The following is a 22,872-nucleotide window of genomic DNA, read 5'->3' on the forward strand; positions in this document are numbered from 1 at the left end:
TATAAATGATATAAATTTGAATACACTGAATCAATTTAAAGATGACAGGTTTACTTATTGTGTTCATTCATAAATACAAATTATACAAATAACTAGACAAAGAAGCCCTCTTGTACATGTTTGTTACCATGGAATTTTCTGAAAACCTGGATACAAGATCATTGTATTTTGATAGTCACAAAAAAATGCATACTGGCACATTTTTATGAAATGTTTTAAATATTGAATTCATTTAATTAATTGAATGAATTGCATTTTCAGTAAACAAAGACAAATGAGAAAAAGAACGAGATATAAAAGCCATCGTGAACACGTGGCTTTAATTTGTTATATTAAAATAATTCTTTTATTCATGAATTGTGTTTATTAATGATTTAATACTAAGTCATAAAATACTGCAACTCCATTTTAAAAAGCCACCTTGAACACATTGTTTATTACCATTACATTTTCTGAAAACGTGTATACAAGCTCAAAAGACGACGTTTCGATATTTACAAAACAATACATAAAAAAAACAAATATTGCACATACAATGTGATTATTAGCTAAATGAACATTTATAATGTAACAAACATGACACTACAAAGTTGCAAGAACAAAAATAAAAATATGGAGTCAGAAAATGTCTGTTTATGTTTATCGTGGCTCAGGTAAAAAATAGTAAAAACAAACAAACAAACAAACACAAAAAGAACCAACCAAACAAACAAACAAACAAAAAAAAAAAAAACGAGAACATAGCCAGCTATCTCTCATTTTTGGCTGAAGAAAACATTGGGAATACAAAAATAAGAAACATTCATTTGCATTTTCAACAATAATGTCATCTGGCCCATTTTCTAAATATTTGCTACGCGTTTCATTAATTACTTGGATTTGTTCGTTTAGTGAATTCAGGCCTTCCGTAAAGTCCACATTTTGCTAGTAGTGGAACCTTGAAACTCAAACAGACCAACAAATTAGAATTCCACATTTATAATTTCAAAAATTCAGCAAGAATTTAGTGCGGAAATCAGAAATGTAACTTAAAATTTGAAGGAAACAATGGTCGGAAAATGGAGCAAAACTCTCGCTTGAAAATCAAGACCTTTGTGAAATTTGACCCCAAATTTCCCCAAAATTGTGGTCCAAATATTTCACACAATGTTTGATTTTTAAGCAAAGATTGTGTTAGCGTGACCAATTTGGACGGTTTTCTTCATGGTTCGAGGAAACTCTTATCTGAACGTCATGCAAATTTCGCTAGAATTATGAGGAAAGGTGCACTCCAACGACACGAGCGAACCTTTCGAGAAAACTACAGTCAGACAATTGAAGAACAAATAGCAGTGAGCTAAAAAAGTCGAAATGTGTCCTCAAATTCCAAACATCGGACGATCATTTGGTGCAAACGTGTATGTTTCATTTGTTTTCATTGGAACACTACCGACGTAGTGTGTTGACCACTCGAACAAAATTTCCGCGCGAGTTGCGGGAAGTCGCAATAGCTTGAGCTCGTCTCTTTTTCAGAAAGGGGTTTTCCATGTTTGACAAGCTTTTATGGTTTGTTTTACCTTTCACACGAACTTGACACTACTCAATGACAACACGCTATTTAAAAAAGGTAAAGATTGGTATGTATTCTCTTTTTTGTTTGTTTTTCCCCCCTCTTGAAACCATGCAGTACTGCATGCAGACCACATGAAATTTCTGATGTTTGAGCAAAATTGTTGGAAATTCCAAATTGTTGGAACTAGCTAGATTTTGAAAGTACTTTGTGACTTTTACGGCTCTCCTTTTTATAACATGACCTGAAAACGATCGCAACTTTGAATGACCAATTCTCAATTGTATGAAGACTTGAAATTGAAGCTTACATTTCTGATGTTTGAACAAAATTGTTACATGACTTTTGGAAATTCCGAATTGGACAACGGACACGACTTCATTACTCCAAACATTGAACAATTAGGCGAAAGTTTGCACGTATTGTGCTGTCGGAAAACCATATATCGTATGTAGACCGCTTAAAATGTAATGATCAAATTTCTCATGTCTGAGCAGAATTGTCGTACGACTTTCGTGAATTTGAAATTGTCCAAAGTGGCAAAATATTACAAATAGCTTTTTTTTGCGAGACATCCTGACCCTATTTACTTCCATCATGACCTGTACACTATCAAAAGTTTGGATGTATTTTAAAAATTTTTTTTTTTTACAATTGGAAAAAAAAATCGAAGAAGCTGGCTGATGTTGCTCATTTTGAAAACAGGCTACGTACGGCTGAAACAGTCTTATGTAATGTTGTTGTTGTTGTCATATATATATATATATATATATGTTTTTAGCACTGCAGCTTGCGTATGCTGCGCGAAATCCTCTTGAAGTCGCGGCGTCCCTTCTGCCAGCGCTTGAGCGAGGTGACCACGAGGCGTCCGTCGTCCATCTTCTGGCCGACCACCAGGTAGGCGGCGTTGATGTCGTTGATCTCGTCGCAGACGCAGCGCAGACCGTCTTTGAGCCACAGCGCCGTCTTTCGCAGGTCGCGCTCGCTCACGCCGTGCAGCTTGTAGATGGTCTTGCTCTTGTTCTCCGGCACGATCCTGGTGTCGCCGTCCATGTACGAGATCTCCTTCACTTTCATTTTCAGAGCTGGAGAACAGAATAATATCATCGTCGCAATTCAAATAGCCTCGGTGCTCGGGGAAAAAAGAAAACATAACTCCAAAGTCCGACACAATCTGAGGCTGCTAGCCTTTTATTTATTCCCGTAAAATCGGCAGAGCGACGGCCGCAAAACGTGTCGTGTCGCTAATACCGAAGCGTTGTCAACCGTAAATGAAATGAACGTCGGAGTGTTTGCTTACCAAAGTCGTTTTTACACAAATTGTCCACTATTTCGTTGTCATTTTCATCGCGTTCCTTGCAGGCGTCACACACTCGGGGCACTGAAACACAAACAAAAGAAAAAGAAAAAGAACAAGTCACTTGAAGCAGAAAATGGAGCGCACTCCCTCGCTGCAACCGGCAGGGGCGCTGTCGATTCACTCTCCGCCACTTTGGAAATGGTGACAAATACAAAATAGAAGTTGCTTAGTGAAAGTTGTTTTGCTGCTTTAAATAGTCAATTGTATTGTCTAGCTATTCGGTTTGTACACAGCTTAGAATAAAGTTGTAAAATGGCTACATTCAATTAGAATGTTTGGGGAGAAAATTCCTGGAATATTATATGAGATGTTTCCTCTTTGAAAAGAAACTTTTTGTTTTCTTCTTCTTCTTTTTGTTTTGATTCTAGAAAAATAGCATTTTGTCCCCTAAAAAAATGTGCCCTTTTCTAGTGCAACCTTTTTTTCTTGGAAAAAAATGAGCAATTTTCCCGAAAAAAACATCGCTTTATTCTTGTCAAACTGTCAATTCTTTTTTTCTCAAAGCAGTACCATTCTTTTTGAAAGATTTTTTTTCCCCCTGGAAAAAAAGAACACACATTTTCCTCAGAGGTGACTTGCTTTGTGAATTAGTTTGAACAAAAATGACTTCCACTATTGCTTTTCTTTTTGTAAAAAACAATCAAACAAACAAGAAATACAACCTACTTTTGTCAGATTAACATTTTATCTTGAAAAAACCCACTTTATTCTTGTCAAAGTATGACTGTTTTTTTCCCTTTATTTTCATGAGATTATGATCACTTTATTCTTGTTGGTTATGGCTTGTTGAAACAACTCTTTTTTATAACCAATTTAATTTCTAATTTCTTTACAGTGTGGCCTCAATAGTCCTCATTATATTTGTTCGATATGACTTCTTTCTTGATAATTGCACAACCCCCCAAAAATGTTAAGAATGTGACTTGTCTTCTGAAAAGCTATTTCGAATCAAAAACAGCTTTGTTCTAAAAACATTGTTTTTGTTTTTTCAGTATTATTTTTCCTCAATTTCTTTTCCATTTTATTTGACTTTAAAAAAAAAAAAAAAAAAAAAAGGATTCTTCTCAAACCCTTATATTTGATCAGATTAGGATTTGTTTCTCTACCGAAAATGTAAATATTCCATTCAGAGTTAATCGTTTTGTTTTTTCTGTCAAAAAAGTACTCAATATATTCACAGAGTAGAAGTCTTTTTTGAATGATTTAGGAATTTTCGTCTTGAAAAAAAATCCAACCATATTTTTGTCAGATCATGAATTATTTTCTTGAAAAATGCTTTTTTATATTTTGACATTTTTTGGAGATACAAACATTTTTGGTTCTCAAAGATGCAGTTGAAAAAAAATTCTCCCAAAACATTCCAAAAACTTTTCATTTGACTTTTTTTTTCAAGAAAAAACATTTTTTTCGAAAAAAGTAACCACATTTTTGTTTTTATCAGATTTCATTTTTGATTTCCTTTTTTTCTGAAAATGTTTTCCAAAAATAATCAACCTGTTTTATTCTCAAAACAAAATATACATCGTATGATTGATTATATTTGCTATATACTCCTAGTATAACTGTTCCTTTCCAGTGTGGCATTGACAGTCCTTGGCATATTTATGATATATGACTTTTTTTTTTCATCAGAACATGAATTATTTTTTTATTTTCTATTTTTTCCTTGAAAAGAAGTGTTTATTTTTGGAAGAAAAACATTCTTCTCCAAAAAATAACCTTATTTTTGATCAAATCTAAACTTTTTTCCCCCCAAAGTTAAAACCTGTTTCCCCCTCTCTGTCAAATCAGAGATCAACAAGAATGTTTTTTTTCTTAGACCCCCCCCCCCCCCTCAAAATAGAACATGTACTCTAATAGTATCATTTTGGTTTCCTTTCTAGCGTGGCCTTCAAAACTCCTTTGCATATAATAATGATGCATTAGACTTCTATAGCACTTTTCTACTAATATAATATGAATCAAATATGGCTTTGGTAAAAGAATCAAAGGAGGAAAGTAAAGTAAACCCTAACCCTCCACCATGGCTGTTGCCTCCACGATAAGTGGAACCCGTCCAATTATAAATACCCTCTTTAAGCCCATCCTCGGCATGTTTTTAGAACATCTACGGCATTTTTTGTCTTGAACACGCTTTGAAAACAATACGAACACATATATTGAGAGTGAGCAAGCGCAAAGGATGACACCAAAAATGCGCAAATGTCGTAAAAAAGAAGGAAGTGACCCCAAAAAAGTGACATAGGCGAACTCGCGGGGGTTTACTGTACCTTCTTTGGTGACGGGCACCGTATTGCGGAGGTCGGCGGGCGGGATGCAGAGGTCGTTGTCGTCGTCGGCGGGGAAGGCCCGGCAGTCCAACATGGGGGGCCAGGGGAAGCCGAAGGCGGCCATGATGGGCGCGCAGCCTCGCTCGACGCCCTCGCACAGCGAGCGGCACGGCCGGACGGCCTCGTCCAGGTCGGGCAGGCAGACGGGCGCGAAGAGCGAGCACAGGAACTTGCGGGTGTCCGGGTGGCAGCGCTTGTGCACCAGCGGGATCCACGAGGACGCCTGCTGCACCGCCTCGCTCATGCTCTCGTGGCCCAGCAGGTTGGGCAGACGCATGTCGCTGTACTCCATGTCCCGGCACAGCTGCAGCGAGGCCGGGATGGCCTTGCACTGGCTGCGCTTGAACGGCCGCGCCTCCTCTCGCGGGGGCCCGCCGAAGCCCGACGGGCCCTGAGCCGCGGCCGCCCCCAGGGACGTCAGCAGCAGAGCCAGAGCCGGAGCCGGCATCATCGTGTGTGTCCGCGTGCGTCGGTGGACTGGGCGCGCGCGCGGCCGGGGAGACTTTTCATTCCGCCGAACCTCTGGGAGGAGTCCAAACCCCTTCTGCGGGGCCCAGGGGCGTCGCTGACGGGGTCATACGGCAGCAGTAGCTCAGAAGGAAAGCTTCACATCCAGACGCTTCTTTCCTGCATTCAAAAAAATCGATGGGTGAAATCCACCAAATATTGATTGGATCATTTATACAATTGAAAGCAAAAGTTTACATAGGCTGCGTGAAAAGACACTGAAATCAGAACAAAACTTGACAAACTGCTCCTGTTTTCCGTCGATTAGGATGACCACAATTATTCTATTTGGCAAATGTGAGAGTAAAAGGAGAAGGATTAAAAAAAAAAAACCCAAAACATTTCTCATGACTTGGTCAAAGTCAGAAGTTTATGTACATTTCATTAGTATTTGGTACCATTTGCATCGTATCGGTAAAACGCCATAAGCTTCAGAACTGCTGTCGTTGAGCCAACCAAGTTTGTAGGCCACCTTGCTTGCACATGCCTTTTCAACTTGCCAATATTTAACCCTATAGGATCGAGATCGGGGCTTTGCGATGGCCACTCCAAACATTGACACAAGTGGCATTTTTGGGTTGGAATGGCAACTCTCTTGTTGTAAGATTCAATCACTTGACTTGTGTGTCAAGGTAGTGAAAGAAAGACTTTCAGCTTTTGTCGATTCACGAGCGTCATTTGTTTGGTACAATTTTTCCGTTTTTGGGAGTGACACCTGCTTTTCGCACAAGCCCATCTCATTCGCCAGCCTTCACATTGTGGAAATCCTAACGAAGCTTCTTGCCTGACGCGTTCGCTAAGTTAGAGAAGCCGTCCATCTCTTTCGGTCGAAAAACGTCGGCCCCCTGGCCGTCCCATCTCTTTCAATCGGTTCAAACACAAAGTTGGATAGAGATTTGTTTTAACTGAACGAAAATCAGACATTTTTTTGAAATCCCCAAAATGTACTTTTCTTGTATTTCCTTTTCTGAAAAATTACTTTATGTTCGGATTCAAAATAAAAGGACAAATGCTACTTTAATTCTTAGAGACCTTTTCTTTTAAAAAAGAAGAATTAATACCTTAATTCATTTCCTGAAAAAATGTGAATTTGACGATCAGAAAAAATACTCATGTCTTCATAAAAAACAGGAAATTTTGAAGTAAAAAAATATTTCTTCGAAACAAATTACGACTTGTCATGAGAAATGCACCTTTTTTTTTGTTTTTTTTTTTTAAAGAAAGAGGACACCCATTTGTTGACTTATTTTTTAAAAACTGTATTCCCCCCTTTTTCTTTTAAAAATAGAACTTTACTATATATAGAAAAAAATAAAAATAAATCACCAACCCTTTTTTTACTGTATATATATATAAAAGTTTAATATAAAATATTTTGGGCTACTTTCTTCTTGTAAAAAAGTATAAAAAAAAAAAAAAGAAATATAAACACATTCTTAAAAAATATGTTTCTTTTTATGTATGATTTTATTCTTGTAAGATTCATTTTTTTTACTAGAACTTAATCCAAATATAAATAAAATACAAAATAAAAAACACCAACATTTAAAAAATAGGAGTTAAGTTCCCCTCCCTTCCCAAAGTCATGACCACCCTAAGCTTTTACTGACCCAATATACTCTTCTATTTTATGTTTTGACTTAATTCTTCTTCTTCTTCTTCTTCTTTTTCTATACTTTACATACATATTTGCACTGGAGAAGAAGCTGATTTCAATCTCATTATGCAATAGTGACAATAGATGGCATTCAATTCTATTTTTCACATTTTTCCCCCCCTGAAAAAGAAATCCGACTTAATGCGAAACAAACTAACATAGTATAAAAATACAATTCTTTTGCTCAAGAAACAAATGACTTTTTTTCGAAATTGTTTTCGACTTTCTTCTGGTCAGATGCCGACTTGAGTTGAACTTGGTGAGTGGCTGCTAATTTGAGCAATTTTCGTCTTATTTGTATTCCAATCTCATTGGCCAGCTCGCTTCACTGCTGTCAAATTAGCGAAGCCGTCCGTCTCTCTCGGACTGTTTTTAGAGGCAAATAGTTGGCAAATGTCAACTGTGGCGTTTAAGGCCGCTCAATGGAGCGCTCATTTTCCATCATTAGGAATATTGTGGTGCACCTCAGCGGTGCCGGGGTGCCGGGGTGCCGGGGAGAGGTGAAACCCAATCTGGGCTCCACACTTCTGCTCTTTCTCAGGCTCCAACTCCTCGTTTCCTCTCTGGGGGATGGGGGGGAACAAAAACAAACAAACAAACAAAGAAACAAACAAACAAACAAACGCACGCACACCAAAACCTCCAACAACTCATTGGTTTGCGTGCGACGTTTGTCGGAATTTGTCGCTAAACACTTCAGTGGATCCAAATATCAAGCAAACTGCATATATATATATATATATATATTTTTTTGTGTTGTGTCCATTGCGACATTTTAAATATTTTTTTTTAAAGTGGAAAATACAACTTAATTCCCAAAATGTAAGATTTGATTCTGGTCAAATTGTGACTTTTATCGTTTCTAAAATATTTGTGACTTTTTTTGTCAGGAAAATCCAGCCAAATTTCGCGAATAGTTTTTTCGAAAAACAGCAACCTTAGTTCTTGTCAGACAAAGACTTTTTTCTTGAAATATAGGAATCAATCCTCAAATAATTCAATGATATGTGATATTACTGTAAAAAGGACTTTGTTCTCAAACCAATGCAAGTTAATTCTCCAAAAATACGACTTTTGTTAAAAAGTATTGTCTGTTTTTTTAAAAGGATGTTTTTCTTGAAAAAAACCCCAAACAAATTCTGATCTTGAAATAATACCTTTATTTCGTCTTTAAGAGTACTCGCAGTATTTCTCATACCAAAGTGCAAATGGCTTTTGAACTGTTGTATTGTTTTCAATTACGAAGGCCAAGAAAAGCTCTGCACGAGGCACATGTGCAACGTGAATCGCCTTGGCTTGTTTTATCGTTTTCACGTTTGAAGACGAACGGTGCTTAACTTGATTTGACACTTGGAAAAGACCAAGAGGAGACTTTGTGCGAGCCACGTACAGGCCGTCAAAGGTTTGATGTAAACTCATCCGAGGCCTGCGTTTCCAGGCTCGCCAGAGGGTTCTCATGACTATTCGGTGTGTGTGTGTGCACCACCTCTCCAAATTCAAGAGGCTAAATGACAGCCACAAAAACCTAGATGACATATGCGCCATCTTTGAATGAAAGCCACCAACAAGGCTCCAGAATCACTTCAAAAGAACCTGTCGGACAAAAGATCTCAAAAAGATCTCACCAAATGACAACATTCAAGAACAGATGAGAACAAAAAGTCATCGCCGGCTAACAAAGCCCCTTTCTAGGGCTTTAGGATTCCAGCAAACCACGGTCAGAGCCATTGTCCACAAATGGAGAAATAAATGGAACAGTGGCGCCCGTTCAGCAGGAGTGGCCGGCCCGCAAACATTACCCCAGGAGCACAGCAACGACCGTTTTCAGATTAAAAGGCCCACCGGGACCTGCTGTGACAGGCCCCCTTGGGTCAGGGGTTAGGTCCTTTGAACCCTGACCCTCACTTAAAGTGGCTGCTGACCTTTACGCCGGGAAGCTTCTTAAATATACGGGACTATGTTTTAGCACCAAAGGACACACTCATTCTCACGGCGGCTCTTTTGGGAATGATCGCCACCTGATCCGCACCCCGTACTGAGAAAAGACCCCCGAACATTTCACTTGTCTCTGTTTTGGGACACTACATCTTTCATTTTTGACAGCGTCTCTACGCTGTGGGCACTGCTACGATATGTTGCAATGTATTCACTATTGTAAAAAGCCGAGCGTCAAGAGGATTGACACTGCTTGCGCGTCGCTTTTGAATTTGCGGCTTTTATTGCCACGCTTATTCCGAAAGAAGGCGCGGGATCGGCAATTGCTGTGACGGAAAAAGGAGTCCACCGCCGTAAAACGTAGGAAACAAAACCAAACAAATTGTTCAGCCCTACAAATCGAACATTTGCCTTTTTTGTAAACACTGAAGACAATTTCGAGTCTTCGCCGAAGACGATTCCCAAACAGATTCGGAGTCTTCCATCGCAAAGTAGATGTTTTCGTAGACACAGTTTATTTGGACGCTAACGTATGTCTTTCCACAAATGCTTAAGACAAATAAGTGTCCCAACAAACGTCACGCGCACGTCACGAGACAATTCATAGTATTTCATCTTAACATAACGACTGAAGGCAATTTAGAGTCTTTAAAGACTCTGTAACGTGTGCATTTTCCGAACATAAATAGGTCCTTTAGTCTTTGGCAAACTTAACACGTGTGTTTTTACAAAGACCGAATGGAATTTAGTCTTTGAACGTAACGTATGTGTTTTTGTAAACACTGACGACTTTTGGGGTTTTTCTCGCATTTTATCAAACCCAATTCCCAAATGATCGTGATTGAAACGTTCTTCGAACTAACTTACAGATTTTTGAAAATACGAAAGACCTTTTTAACTCTTTGATGAACCTAACTTACGTGTTTTCGGAAACATCAAACATAATGAATAATAATAATAATGCTCTGAGGACACCATGTCCACAATTTCCAAAAACAATTTGAAATGTGGACTCGTCGGACCGCAGAACACTTTTCCACTTTGCATCGGTCCATCTGAGATGAGCTCGGGCCCCGAGAAGCCGGCGGCGTTGAAATGGCTTTTGCTTTGCATAGTCGAGTTTCAAGTTGCACTTCCGGATGTGGCGCCCAACTGTATTGACTGACTTTGGTTTTCTGAAGTGTTCCTGAGCCCACGCGGCGATATCCTTGACACACCGATGTCGATTTTTGATGCAGTGCCGCCTCCTGAGGGATCCAAGGTCACGGGCATTCAATGTGGGTTTTGGGCCTCGCCGCTTCCATGCAGTGATTTCTCCCGATTCTCGGAACCTTTTGATGATATTATGGACCGTAGATGATGAAATCCCTCCATTCCTTGCCATTGTACGTTGAGGAACATTGTCCTTAATCTGTTGGACTATTTTCTCACGCACTCGTTCACAAAGAGGGGAACCTCGCCCCATCTTTGCTTGTGAATGACTGAGCAATTCAGGGAAGCAATCCCGGCCCCCACCTGTTCCCGATGAGCCCGTTCACCTGCGGGATGTTCCGAACACGTGTTTGATGAGCATTCCTCAACTTTCGCAGTTTTTTTTGCCAACTCTGCCAGCTTTTTTGGAACGTGTTGCAGCCATCAAATTCTAAGTTCATGATTATTTGCTCAAAACATTTAAGTTGATCAGTTTGAACATGAAATATCTTGTCTTTGGAGTGTATTCAATGAAAAATCTAGGTCGAACATGATTTGCAAATGATTGTATTCTGTTTTGATTGATGTTGAACACAACGGCCCAACTTCATTGGAATTGGGCTCGTACATTCCAAACGTGGCCGTTGCTGGAATCCGCATCTGGTGATTCCGACTTGAGAGTTGAAACGGAAAAGTGACGAACTTGCTTTGCGTCAAAGAGCAGAACGCTTTGTTGGCCCACTTTCAGCTTCTGTTCCTCTGCCAACAGAGCGCAAGAGTGAAATCTAGACGTCCTCCCCCCCCCCCCCCCCCCACCCCCTCCCCTCGCACTATACACTCCAGATGGACAAAGGCGAGAGGCTGACTGATCAGCTGTCAATCACAGGACTGACACATCCATGCCTGCAAACTGTTTCGTCTTCAGTGACTCTAAACGGATGCGTTTTTATTGACATCAACGACACTTTATACTCTTCAATTAACTTTACGCGTTTTTGTAAACATTGAAGACGATTTAGTCTTTGACACACAACATATGCGTTTTTTTAAAACATCAAAGACGGCAGTTTGCAGTCTTAGAACGGACCAAATGTATAAACCACGTCCAGCAACGAATCTTTAATACGATTTTTGATCACTAAACACAATTTAGTCTTCAGTGAACATACTGTATTATGTTTTTGTAAACAACAAAGACAATATAGTGTTCAATGAACCTAGTAATCTTTTCTACAACCCAATTCCAATGAAGTTGGGACGTTGTGTTCAACATAAATCATAACAGAATATATTATTTGCAAATCATGTTCAACATATATTTAATTGAATACACTACAAAGACAAGATCTTTCATGTTCAAACTGATCAACTTGATTGTTTTGAGCAAATAATCATGAACTTCGAATTTGATGGCTGCAACGCGTTCCAAAAAAGCTGGGACAGGCTCATGTTTCCCACTGTGTTACATCACTTTTTCTTTGACATTGACATTCAATAAAAGTTTGGGAAATGAGGACGCTAATTGTTGAAGCTTTGTAGGTGGAATTCTTTCCCATTCTTGCTCGATGTACAGCTTCAGCTGTTCAACAGTTGTCGTATTTTACGCTTCATAATGCGCCACACATTTTCAATGGGAGACAGGTCTGGACTGCAGGCAGGCCAGTCTAGTACCCGCACCCTTTTACTACGAAGCCACGCTGTTGTAACACATGCAGAATGTGGTTTGGCATTGTCTTGCTGAAAGAAGCAGGGGCGTCCATGAAAAAGACGTTGCTTGGATGGCAGCATATGTTTCTCCAAAACCTGTATGTACCTTTCAGCATGAATGGTGCCTTCACAGATGGGTAAGTTACCCATGCCATTGGCACGAACACCAGCCCCGTACCATCACAGGTGCTGGCTTTTGAACTTTGCGTCCATAACAGTCCGGATGGTTCTTTTCCTCTTTGGCCCGGGGGACACGACGTCCCCAATTTCCAAAAACAAAATCGGACCACAGAACACTTTTCCACTTTGCATCGGTCCATCTGAGATGAGCTCGGGCCCCGAGAAGCCGGCGGCGTTGAAATGGCTTTTGCTTTGCATAGTCGAGTTTCAAGTTGCACTTCCGGATGTGGCGCCCAACTGTATTGACTGACATTGGTTTTCCGAAGTGTTCCTGAGCCCACGCGGTGATATCCTTGACACACCGATGTCGGTTTTTGATGCAGTGCCGCCTCCTGAGGGATCCAAGGTCAACATGAAATACCTTGTCTTTGTAGTGTATTCAATGAAATATAGGTTGAACATGTTTTGCAAATCATTGTATTCTGTTTTGATTCATGTGTAACACAACGTCCCAACCTCATTGGAATTGTGGTTGTGAACATCAAAGCCAATTTACTGTCTTCAACAGGCATTTTTTGACCAATAAAGAATTTCTAGTCTTCATTGAACCAGATATGTGTTTTGTGCACATCAAAGCCAATTTACAGCCTGACAAATCTTATGTGCATATTTCAAGAACAACTTGTGTCCTGATGCATTTTGTAAACATCAAAGGCAAATGAGTGTTCAATGAACCCAATGAAGTTTTTGGGAACATCAAAGAAAATCTCAAGAACTTAGTGAACCTAACGTTAACTTTTGTTGTCAACAAAGACAATTAACAGTCCTAGAACAAACCTTACAGACATTTTTGAACACTAAAAGTTAGTGTTTAATTAACTTAATGTATACATTTGAAAAACATCTCAGACAATTGAGTCTTCAATGCACCCTACGTTAACCTTTTGAATGGCAATAATTGCGTTTTCAATGAACCTGACGTACGCGTCACAAATAAGAGTGTTCACTGAACCTTTGTTTTGTAAGCATGAATGACAATTTAGAGCACTCTGGAATCCTCACGTCCATCTTTTTGGAAACAGCAAAGACAATTTACGGCACGGCCACAAATGAACGTACCTAAATATCCATTATAACGTACATTAGGAGAAGAGTCGGTTGTTGAAGTTTCTCAAATCCGCACTCACGCTTTTGTGCGTCACATCAAATGAACTCAACATGTGGTCCTAATTGGGTCCCGTTTAATGCCTCTTAATTTGCCCTTGCCGAAAAACAGCCGGGTCCGCTGTTATTCTCGAAAGCCGTTTTTAGACAGGGGTGCTTTAGAGTCAGGGACACATAGGAAGGGTCTCGGGGGTTGCTTAGGGCTTGGGGGCAGGGGGGTTGGAAAAACTTGACCCTGAAGTTGTTTGGCCCACCCCTTTTGGTTCCCAGCAAAAGCTTCCATGTATGTCAAACCTGAGTTTGTGAGGGGCATCCATCTTCTACGCTGCTTTAAAAGAGGAGGGGACAGGGGGTGGGGGTGTGTGTTAGACGTCCTACAGACCCCATCCATCACTGAAGGATTTTCGGAGTGGAAGAGGAGGGGGCGGTGGGGGTCACCTGCCCCTCTGTTTCCAACTCCCAAACAACCCTTACTGCTTTCCACAAGGGTTCAGAGGTCACCTGATGTGGTCGTCACCGACACTCTTTTAAAGAGTTGACGTTCACACTTTATTTTTAAAAATGTGCGTAAAAATAGTAGATATATATTATGTAAATCTATTTTTTTTCCTTTGTTCAAATTGAAGTAATTCATTTATACATTGACACCCTTTTTTCTGTTCCCTTCTATTTTTGACTTTTTCAATTAAATGATTTCAAATGTTCAAACTGGCAGTAAAAGAGAGGCGGCGGCGTACACCCCGAACTGGTCGGCAGCCAATCGCAGGGCACGTCGAAACAAATGAACAAACATTCACACTCACGTTCACACTTACTGGCAATTTAGAGTCTTCCAAAAAAAAAACCCCACGCAGGCTCGGGGAGAACATGGGAACTCCACACAGAGATTTGATTTGAACCCGCAACCTCGGAATTGGGTGTGTGCTCAGCAATCATCCACTGTGCCACCATTTTCATATTAGGAATATATTCAATCTATTATACTAGTACAGTGCAAATGGAAAGAAACATTTGTACTCTTTAAAAAAATTATATCCTTATAAATATATTAATATCATAAATATTGCTCTACATATAGTACACATTGATAAAATATGTCCATATAAATATAAATATACGCATATCAAAATGTGAAATGTATTTCTAGCATTAAAAAGTCTATTCAATACATTTGCATATACTATTTGTGGATGCATATGATTGCATTTGGATACATTTTTGGGATGATGATGATATATTTATATCAATCTAATAATACATTTACACTTTTTTATAAAGCTAAAAAATTCTTCTTCTTCTTCTTCTTCTTCAATATGTGACAAGACGAATAAAGGGAACAAAAACAGATACGCACTCGTGCCACATTTGGACCATCTGTTTTATATCATGTAGCAGCAGAAGCACACCAAAAAAAAACCCACCACTTGAGTGATTTGATTGGATCCAAATGTGACGCTTGAGGCTGCTTCGGGTAGCCAACTTTGACCCGCTTTCTCCTGAACGCCTGCCGCCAACTTAACTTCCCCCCCAGCCTTGGCTAAAATGTGCTCTCAGGTTATATATTCTGACAGCTAAAGTTTCCAAAAATATATGACAGTAACCCTTGCTGGGTTCAAACTGTGGAAAAAAAAAGAATCAGACGGGACAAAATAAACATACTTCCTATTGTCCAAAAGCTGGCATGTAGCGGCTCACATTTGCAAAACTTTAGATCGGTGTTGTCGAATATACTTATTTAGTAGCCATTTTATGTCATCAGCATTGGAAAAAGCTGTTAAGTTTTGGACAGATTTAACACACATCTGACGTGTAAATACTGGACAATTTTTCTTTCGCAAACCTAACGTGCATGTTTTAGTTAACAACACCGAAACATCAGATTCAGTCTTTGCCGAACTTAATATACACATTTTCGTAAAACGCTGAAAATGATTTAGATTCTTCAAATCTAACATACGGGCATATATAAACATCGTTTGCACATTTAGTCTTCAATAAACCCAATTTGAGTAAATGTTAAAGACAATTGAGTCTACCACGAACTAAAACTACTGTTTTCCAAAAATACAGACGACGATCTGGTATTCGAACTCAACCGTTTCCCCGATGATTAAGAATCTTCGACGAACCTAACATACATCTTGTCGTGAATGTTGAGGACAACTTAAGAGTCCTTAAACCTAATGTAGATTTTTCGTAAACATTTGAGATGCTTTAGAGTGCTCAACAAACCTAACATATGCATTTTCATACACCTGAGATGATTTGGGTTCTTTGACATTAGTAGGTTAAGTAAGCAACAAACAGCAAGACATCGGTTTTAAAGTCTTGGATGAACCTAAGCATTTTCGTAAACAATGAAGACGATTTAGTCTTGACACCTAATGTATGCGTTTTCGTAACTATCGCAGATGATTCAAACCAATGTATGTGTCTGTGCAATTATATCAGGTTAAGTTTTTCGGAATTTCAGATGCCAAGGCTTCAGCGAATCTTACGCATGCATTTTGGAAAGATGCTTTCGTCTTCGATGAACCTGACGTGTCTTTTAGTAAAAACCGAAGATGATTCAGAGGCTTTCGAACGCAACGTACGCATTTACGTAAACATCAATGATGCTTTGGAGTCTTCGATAATCATAATATGGGCTTTTTCATAAATGAAGAGGATTTAGGTTTTCAAACCTAAAATATGCATTTTTGTAAACATGTGAGTCGATTTCGTCCTGGGTGAATTTACCAATCTTGTTCTTGTGATTGCTGTGGATGATTTAGTCTTTGAACTTAATGGAATATTTTTTCCTAAACATTTGAGATGCTTTCGAGTCCTCAACAAACCAAGTATACGCATTTTAAGCAAACAACACTTAAAACTTTTTCATTCTTCAATGAAACTCTGTCTGGCGGAAACCTCCAGTTTTGGTCAATATCATAACTTTTCACAAATTGAAACTATAGGTCAGTGCTGTCTGTTATGAAGTTGTCTTTTTTTACAAAGTGTTTACCAATGTAACACATTCACTGCCATTGACGGCTTTAGAAGTCAAATATCCCTGTTAACCGGGAAGGCTGGCAGTGAATGAGTTAAAATGTTAAAGATGTCTTGCTCTCTCTGACGATGCAATGTGAATGGCTCAACAAACATGCCTTTTTTTTTGGTTGGTTCGGTTTGGCTGAAAAGTGATGGCTTTGAAGACACAAGGATTTTGAGGCGATACGTGTTTTCATAAGCACTCGAGACTATTTAGATTCTTCACACCGACTACCTGCGATGAATGTAACACAGGCTTTTTCGTAAATACTGAAATCGATTTAGTGCCACGAAACCTGATGTAGGCATTTTTGTAAACATCAAAAACAAGTCTGAGCATTCAAGGACACTAACGTAGGTGTTTTCGTAAACAACAATGATGCTTTAGAGTCTTCGAAACTAAACATTGAAGATGCTTTGACGTCTTAAATGAACCTCCCCGACCTGTTTTCAGCAACGCTCAAGACCATTTTAAGGATTCAAACCTAATGTACGTATTTTAGTAAGTACTGAATACAATGTGGAATCTTCAGCGAATCTCACATACAGTATGTGTTTTGGTAAACCTCATCAACAAATGTAAAGTCCTTGACCAACATAATGTGTTTTTGGTACTGGAACACAATAGATGTTATGAGGTTGGAATATGAGCTGCTCTGAAAGCGCTTGATGTTATTTTAGAATGACAGTGAATGATAACACGCCAGCTTCTCCGGGGTCCATCAGGAGCATGCGGAAAGCATTGCGGGCGATGTGCCACATGGTTTTCATGAGAGGCGGGGTAAGGAGCGCTGTGATTAATTACCTCCACCAAGGAGGTCATGCGTGCTTTCCGTGCTATTTGTTTGTTTGCGTGTCCATCAGCGGGGTTTGCACAAACGCCCACCGCCGGAGGAAGAGACGGGGGTCCCACACGTTCAAACTGTACTCATATTGCCCCTCATCTCTGTTAAATGTATGGTGCTGCCATTGTGCTTGCTGTTAAAAAACATTGCTCACCATTGCATTGTTACTGCACAACTACAACATGAAAGCGCTAAGCATTAAAACACAAACATTTTTTCATCTTTCGTCATCGATGTTGAAAAACAATGTATCACCGGCATTAAAGCAATTGTACTACAGTAGGTTTCCATCATTTGTCAGCAACATTAAAGCATCGACAAATATCTCCTTTATCATAATTAAAGCAAGGCGGCACGGTGGACGACTGCTTAGAGCATCTGCCTCACAGTTCTGAGGACCGGGGTTCAATCCCCGGCCCCGCCAATGTGGACTTTGCATGTTAACCCTAACCCGGGCACATCCCACATCCCCAAAACATGCACAGTAGGTTAATTGACAACTCTAAATTGCCCGTAGGTGTGAATGTGAGTGCGAATGGTTGTTTGTTTGTTTGTTTGTTTGTATGTGCCCTGCGATTGGCTGGCAACCGGTTCAGGGTGTACCCCGCCTCCCGCCCGAAGATAGCTGGGATGGCCTCCAGCACGCCCGCGACCCGCGTGAGGAGAAGCGCGACAGAAAATGGATGGATGGATAATTAAACCACCAACACAATGTATCGTCAACATTCGAGCATGTACACTGTTTTTCATTGGTTCATCACCATTAAGGTACTTGCAATATTTATCATTGTTATTCAAGCACTCTCATGTGTCAGCAACATTAAAGCACCTACACATCGCATTATCGACGTAACTATGCTGTCCACATATCAAGTAACATTAAAGCTCTTCCACCCTTTTTCCTCATTTTCCACCAACATTAAAGGTCCCATATTTTGCCTATTTCGATCTCTATAGAGTGACACTCTAACATGGATTTGTATAAAAGTGTCAATTTCATAAAAATTAAAAAAACACGTTGACTTTGTCATACAAGTGTCTAGAAAAGGCGCCTTTGAAAGCTACTTTTGATTGACCCAGTTTTGTATCCGCTTTGTCCATATTTGGCTAAGACCGCCCGCTTTCCTCTGATTGGTTGCCTCCATGTAGAAGACCCATCACGTTTGTCCTGTTGACATAAGCTCGCGAAATTCGAATGATGATAAAAACGAAGAAAGACGTCTGGAACTCAGGAATGCGTGGACGATTTGAGTTTACTGAGGCACCATAAAGCCAATATTACTTCGCAAATACGAGAAAAAGTTTGGGAAAAGATGTGTTTGGTCATTTGTTATCAACATTAAAGCACGAGCACTTACTCTCCCATGTGCGCGTACGTCAGTATTTTACGCGCCTGGCTTGCGCGTTCTCAAGTTACGCCGATTCTGCTATGATGACTTCTGGCACACCCCTAGCGCGTACCCGGCCACTTTGCGCCTAACGGCTTGAGAGGTGGGTAGAAATCACAGAATATGGATTTTGCCTGAGATATGAGAACGCCTTTGAATTCCGGTCGAAGACTACGTCACTCTTTAAATGTTAAGATTAACCCACGTAGAGGAAACGGAAGTTAATGGTCAGCTGTGAGATGCGAGCACCGCTTGTCCAACAGGCTAAGGGGTGTGTGTCTTTTTGTACATATTACATATTGTGAAATATACTGTATGTGATTGCATCATAAAACTGTGCTTATGAATGAATGCCATTTATAAGAATGCTGTTGACCAGCGTTGCCCAGGAACCGGACTAGCACAAGACACGGACGGGGGCACGTCACTTAAATGACAATGACATAGATCAAATATAAAAACAGAATTGTTCCATATCTAACACACCATCGCGCCATCAAGATGACTGCAGTTGCTGCAGTTGTTGCTTTCAGACAAACTCCCAAGCCGCTTGAGGCCGCTAGCAGCAGCCATCGGAGGCTCGGAGCACGCGAACCAATCAAAACGGCCTTCCCGGGGCGCTAGACTTACTGCAGGCTCCGGAGCGCACAAGTGGAAACCCACTTAAGTCATTTGAGGGTTAGCCCACCCAAAGTGCGCACATGGCCAGAAGACACGCAAGTGACGGACTGTGGACGGCAGAATTGGGCGCGGAGCATGTGGGAGAATATAACCCTTTCAGAATACACCATCAATATGAAAGCACATACACTATGTTACAGTACGTTTAAGTCATTTTATTTTCCAAATGCAACTAAGCGCTTTTCCTAAACGTTGCCCACCGACTGACCGAGTGTGCGATAGCGATCTACTTAAGGCCAGCTGTGTGTGTGTGCGCGCGCTATGGGACGGGGTGTACCTGACACTCGCCCGCCCATCCCCCACCCCCACTCGAAAAGCTTTTTTCTATTTGGCCAGATCACCTGATACGGTGGGAGCTCCCCATTGGAACCACAAATAGGAGAAAAAGAGCGAAGCCGCACAGCCACGCGAGTCAATAAATAACGGCGCACCTCCGGGTGATTACATGGAAGGTCATGGCTGCAGTGTTTATTGTCTCTACTGAGACGTCTGCTAGAGATTTCAGCAGCTGCACGCCTCAATCTTTGCTTGGCCTGCACAGTCAAATAGGGGACGGACACTGGATGAACTTGCACCAGTTAGTATTATTCTTGACGCATATAGATATCCATATTGCAGAGTAACATGACGTTTGTATGAAATAAAATATCCCCCTCTCTTTTTATTTTCACCCTGGTCCCCTTTCAGATCAAGTTTCCTATTAGCGGGCCAACAAGCGAACGCTTGCTGAATTGTACTTCTCTATGAATGCTTACGCTTGGCTGCCCCAAGCCACGAGACCCTTCATATCGCCGAGAAACAATCAGAGCAAAAAATTAGAATAACAGCAATCCAATCAGGACGAAATCCGGCACTCATGGGCTAGACTCAGGGTGCTGAAACAGCAGCCTTGACAGTACCCCCACCTCCTACGGGCGCCACCCGGCGCACGAGCCAAGCAACCGGGGTGGACACGATGGAAGTGTCCGGATCACGGACTTGCACACGATCAACCGCGCAGGGACCCAACTCCACTCCTCCGGACCTTAGCCCTCCCAGTCAACCAGGTACTGGAGGCCGCGATCCCGGCGACGTACATCCAGGAGCCTGTCCACGGCCCAAGCGGGATGACTACCGACCACCAAGGGAGGAGGAGGGAGTGGCACAGAGGACTGGAAGAAACCGGTTTTATCAGGGAAACATAGAAGGTGGGGTGAATGTGGCGAGAGGCAGGGAGCTTAAGGCGTACCGCACATGGATTTGCCACAGCCACAATCTCATAGGGGCCAATGAAACGGAAGGGGACAGTTTTTTGGATTCAACCTTGAGTGATAGATGCTTCGTACTGAGCCACACTTTCTGACCGACCGTGTAAGTGGCCCCAGGGATGCGTCGACGTTTGGCTTGTACCTGAGACATGGCAGAGAAGGGCAGCGCGGGGCTGCTTCCAGACCTTGGAGCACCGGCATATGTGGGCCTGCACTGAAGGAACTGCAAGCTCAGGCTTCTGCGATGGGAACAGTGGAGGTTGGTAGCCTAAGGAGCATTGAAGAAGGGACATGGCCAAGGAGGTGCTGGGCAGCGAATTATGGGCATCCTCAACCCAAGGTGGGTGCGCCATGAAACGGGACGAGACTGGGATATGCAACAGAGTGCTGTCTCCAGCTGTTGATTGGTGCGCTCACATTGTCCATTAGTCTGAGGATGATAGCAAGAGGATAGACCAACACCTATACCAAGCGCTGTGCAAACTGCTCTCCAAACCTGCGAGGTGAATTGGGGCCCCCTGTCAGAGACTATATCAGATGGGATGCCATGCAGGCGGAAAACGTGCTGGACCAACAGGTCGGCAGTCTTCTTGGCAGATGGAAGCTTAGAAAGTGCCAGGAAGTGCGCTGCTTTGGAAAACCTGTCCACCACAGTGAGAATGACTGTGTTCCCATTTGACAGGGGAAGCCCAGAAACAAAGTCCAGGGCGATGTCCGACCAAGGGCGTCTGGGAATGGGAAGCGGACGCAGTAAACCAGAGCTTGGTTTAGTGGATGTCTTATTTTGAGCACATACTGTGCATGCAGAGACAAAGGACCGGGTGTCATCTTCCATGGTAGGCCACCAGAAGCGTTGCCAGAGGAAGGCCAATGTTCTGCGGATTCCAGGGTGACAGGTAAGTCGTGGTGAATGGGCCCACTGTAGCACTTGGGGGCGGACCGAATCAGGGACAAACAGGGAGTTCCGGGGACCCCCTTCCAGGATCAGCTTGTTCTTCCTGGGCCTCCTTTACCAGCGTTTCTATTTCTAATGTGATTGAGCCCAGAAAGCAACGGGGAGACAAGATGGGATCTGTATCATTCTTGACACTCTCCGAGGCGAACTGGCCGGACAGGGCATCCGCCTTGGTGTTCTGGGCCCCTGGGCGGTAGGACAAGGTAAAGGTGAACCGGTCAAAAAACAATGCCCACCTGGCTTGACGGGAGCTCAGCCTCTTAGCAGAGCGGATGTATTCCAAATTCTTGTGGTCGGTCCACACGATGAATGGGTGTTCGGCGCCTTCCAGGAAATGCTGACATTCCTCCAACAGCATCTTCACCGTCAAGAGCTCCCGGTCTCCGATCCCATAATTTTTCCCTGCCTGAGACAACTTGCGAGAAAAGAAGGGGCAAGGGTGGACCTTACCATCAGTCTGGGATCGCCGAGACAGCACCGCACCAACCCCGACTCTGATGCATCGACCTCAACTATGAACTGCCTCTGTGGATCCGGATGAACGAGGATAGGAGCTAAGGAAAAAAAGTTTCTTTAGCTCACAGAAGGCATGCTCACATGTCGTTCTTCTCAGACCATGTCGGCCTTCTCAGACCATTGGAAGGACGTTAGGGTTGATGTGAGCGCAGTGAGGGTGCTGCCACCCGACTGTAGTTCTGAATGAACCGCCGGTAGAAGTTGGCGAAGCCAAGGAATCGCTGCAGCTCCTTTGTTGTGGATGGCGTCGGCCACTCTGTGACTGAAGCTACCTTGGCTGGGTCCATTTGAAGCTGCCCCTCAGCAATGACGTAACCCAAAAAGTGGTCTTTGGAACATGGAACTCACACTTTTCTGCTTTAACAAAGAGCTTGTTCTCAAGGAGTCTCTGAAGTACTTGTCGAATATGTCGTTCGTGATCTGCGACGGAACGGGAGAAAACCAGGATGTCATCCAGGTACACAAAAACACATTGATGTAGGTCTTCATGGCCTCCCGCTCTGGACGAGAGATGTTAAAAAGACGGCTGCTAGGTAGCGGTGCACCGGGCTGTAGTTCAATAGCGCAATCGTACGGCCTGTGTGGGGGTAGAAAGGTGGCATGCTGTTTGCTGAATACTGGAGCTAGGTCATGGACACCTGAGAGGCCAGGGGATTTACTCCTACTTCGGCCACTTAGGGTCACCGCAGC

At 41.9% G+C, this 22,872-nt stretch overlaps 1 protein-coding gene across 2 annotated transcripts; it reads right to left on the bottom strand.

Annotated features, from left to right (window-relative positions):
- Positions 1-34: 34 nt before the first annotated feature.
- Positions 35-22,632, bottom strand: sfrp2 (secreted frizzled-related protein 2). 2 transcript variants are annotated; one of them, XM_061770502.1, is made up of 5 exons: positions 22,301-22,632; positions 21,903-22,220; positions 5,180-5,866; positions 2,850-2,930; positions 35-2,634 (listed from the first exon to the last, which is right to left on the bottom strand). In XM_061770502.1, exons 3-5 carry the CDS (start codon positions 5,688-5,690, stop codon positions 2,327-2,329), a joined length of 900 nt encoding a protein of 299 aa, XP_061626486.1. In that variant the 5' UTR covers positions 5,691-5,866; positions 21,903-22,220; positions 22,301-22,632; the 3' UTR covers positions 35-2,326. The 2 variants fall into 2 exon arrangements, with proteins under 2 accessions (XP_061626486.1, XP_061626487.1); XM_061770503.1 differs by lacking the exons at positions 21,903-22,220; positions 22,301-22,632 and adding an exon at positions 7,868-8,329.
- Between the last annotated feature and the right edge of the window lie 240 nt (positions 22,633-22,872).

Source organism: Phyllopteryx taeniolatus, chromosome 4 (assembly GCF_024500385.1).
Source record: "Phyllopteryx taeniolatus isolate TA_2022b chromosome 4, UOR_Ptae_1.2, whole genome shotgun sequence".
In the NCBI taxonomy this organism is placed as follows: Eukaryota; Metazoa; Chordata; class Actinopteri; order Syngnathiformes; family Syngnathidae; genus Phyllopteryx; species Phyllopteryx taeniolatus.

Coding starts and splice junctions, on each gene's coding strand:
- sfrp2 (XM_061770502.1), bottom strand. CDS start 5,690: ATGATGCCGGCTCCGGCTCTGGCTCTGCTGCTGACGTCCCTGGGGGCG. Junction 2,931..5,179: donor GGTGCCCGTCACCAAAGAAG/GTACAGTAAACC, acceptor TTTGTGTTTCAG/TGCCCCGAGTGTGTGACGCC. Junction 2,635..2,849: donor TTTGTGTAAAAACGACTTTG/GTAAGCAAACAC, acceptor TCTGTTCTCCAG/CTCTGAAAATGAAAGTGAAG.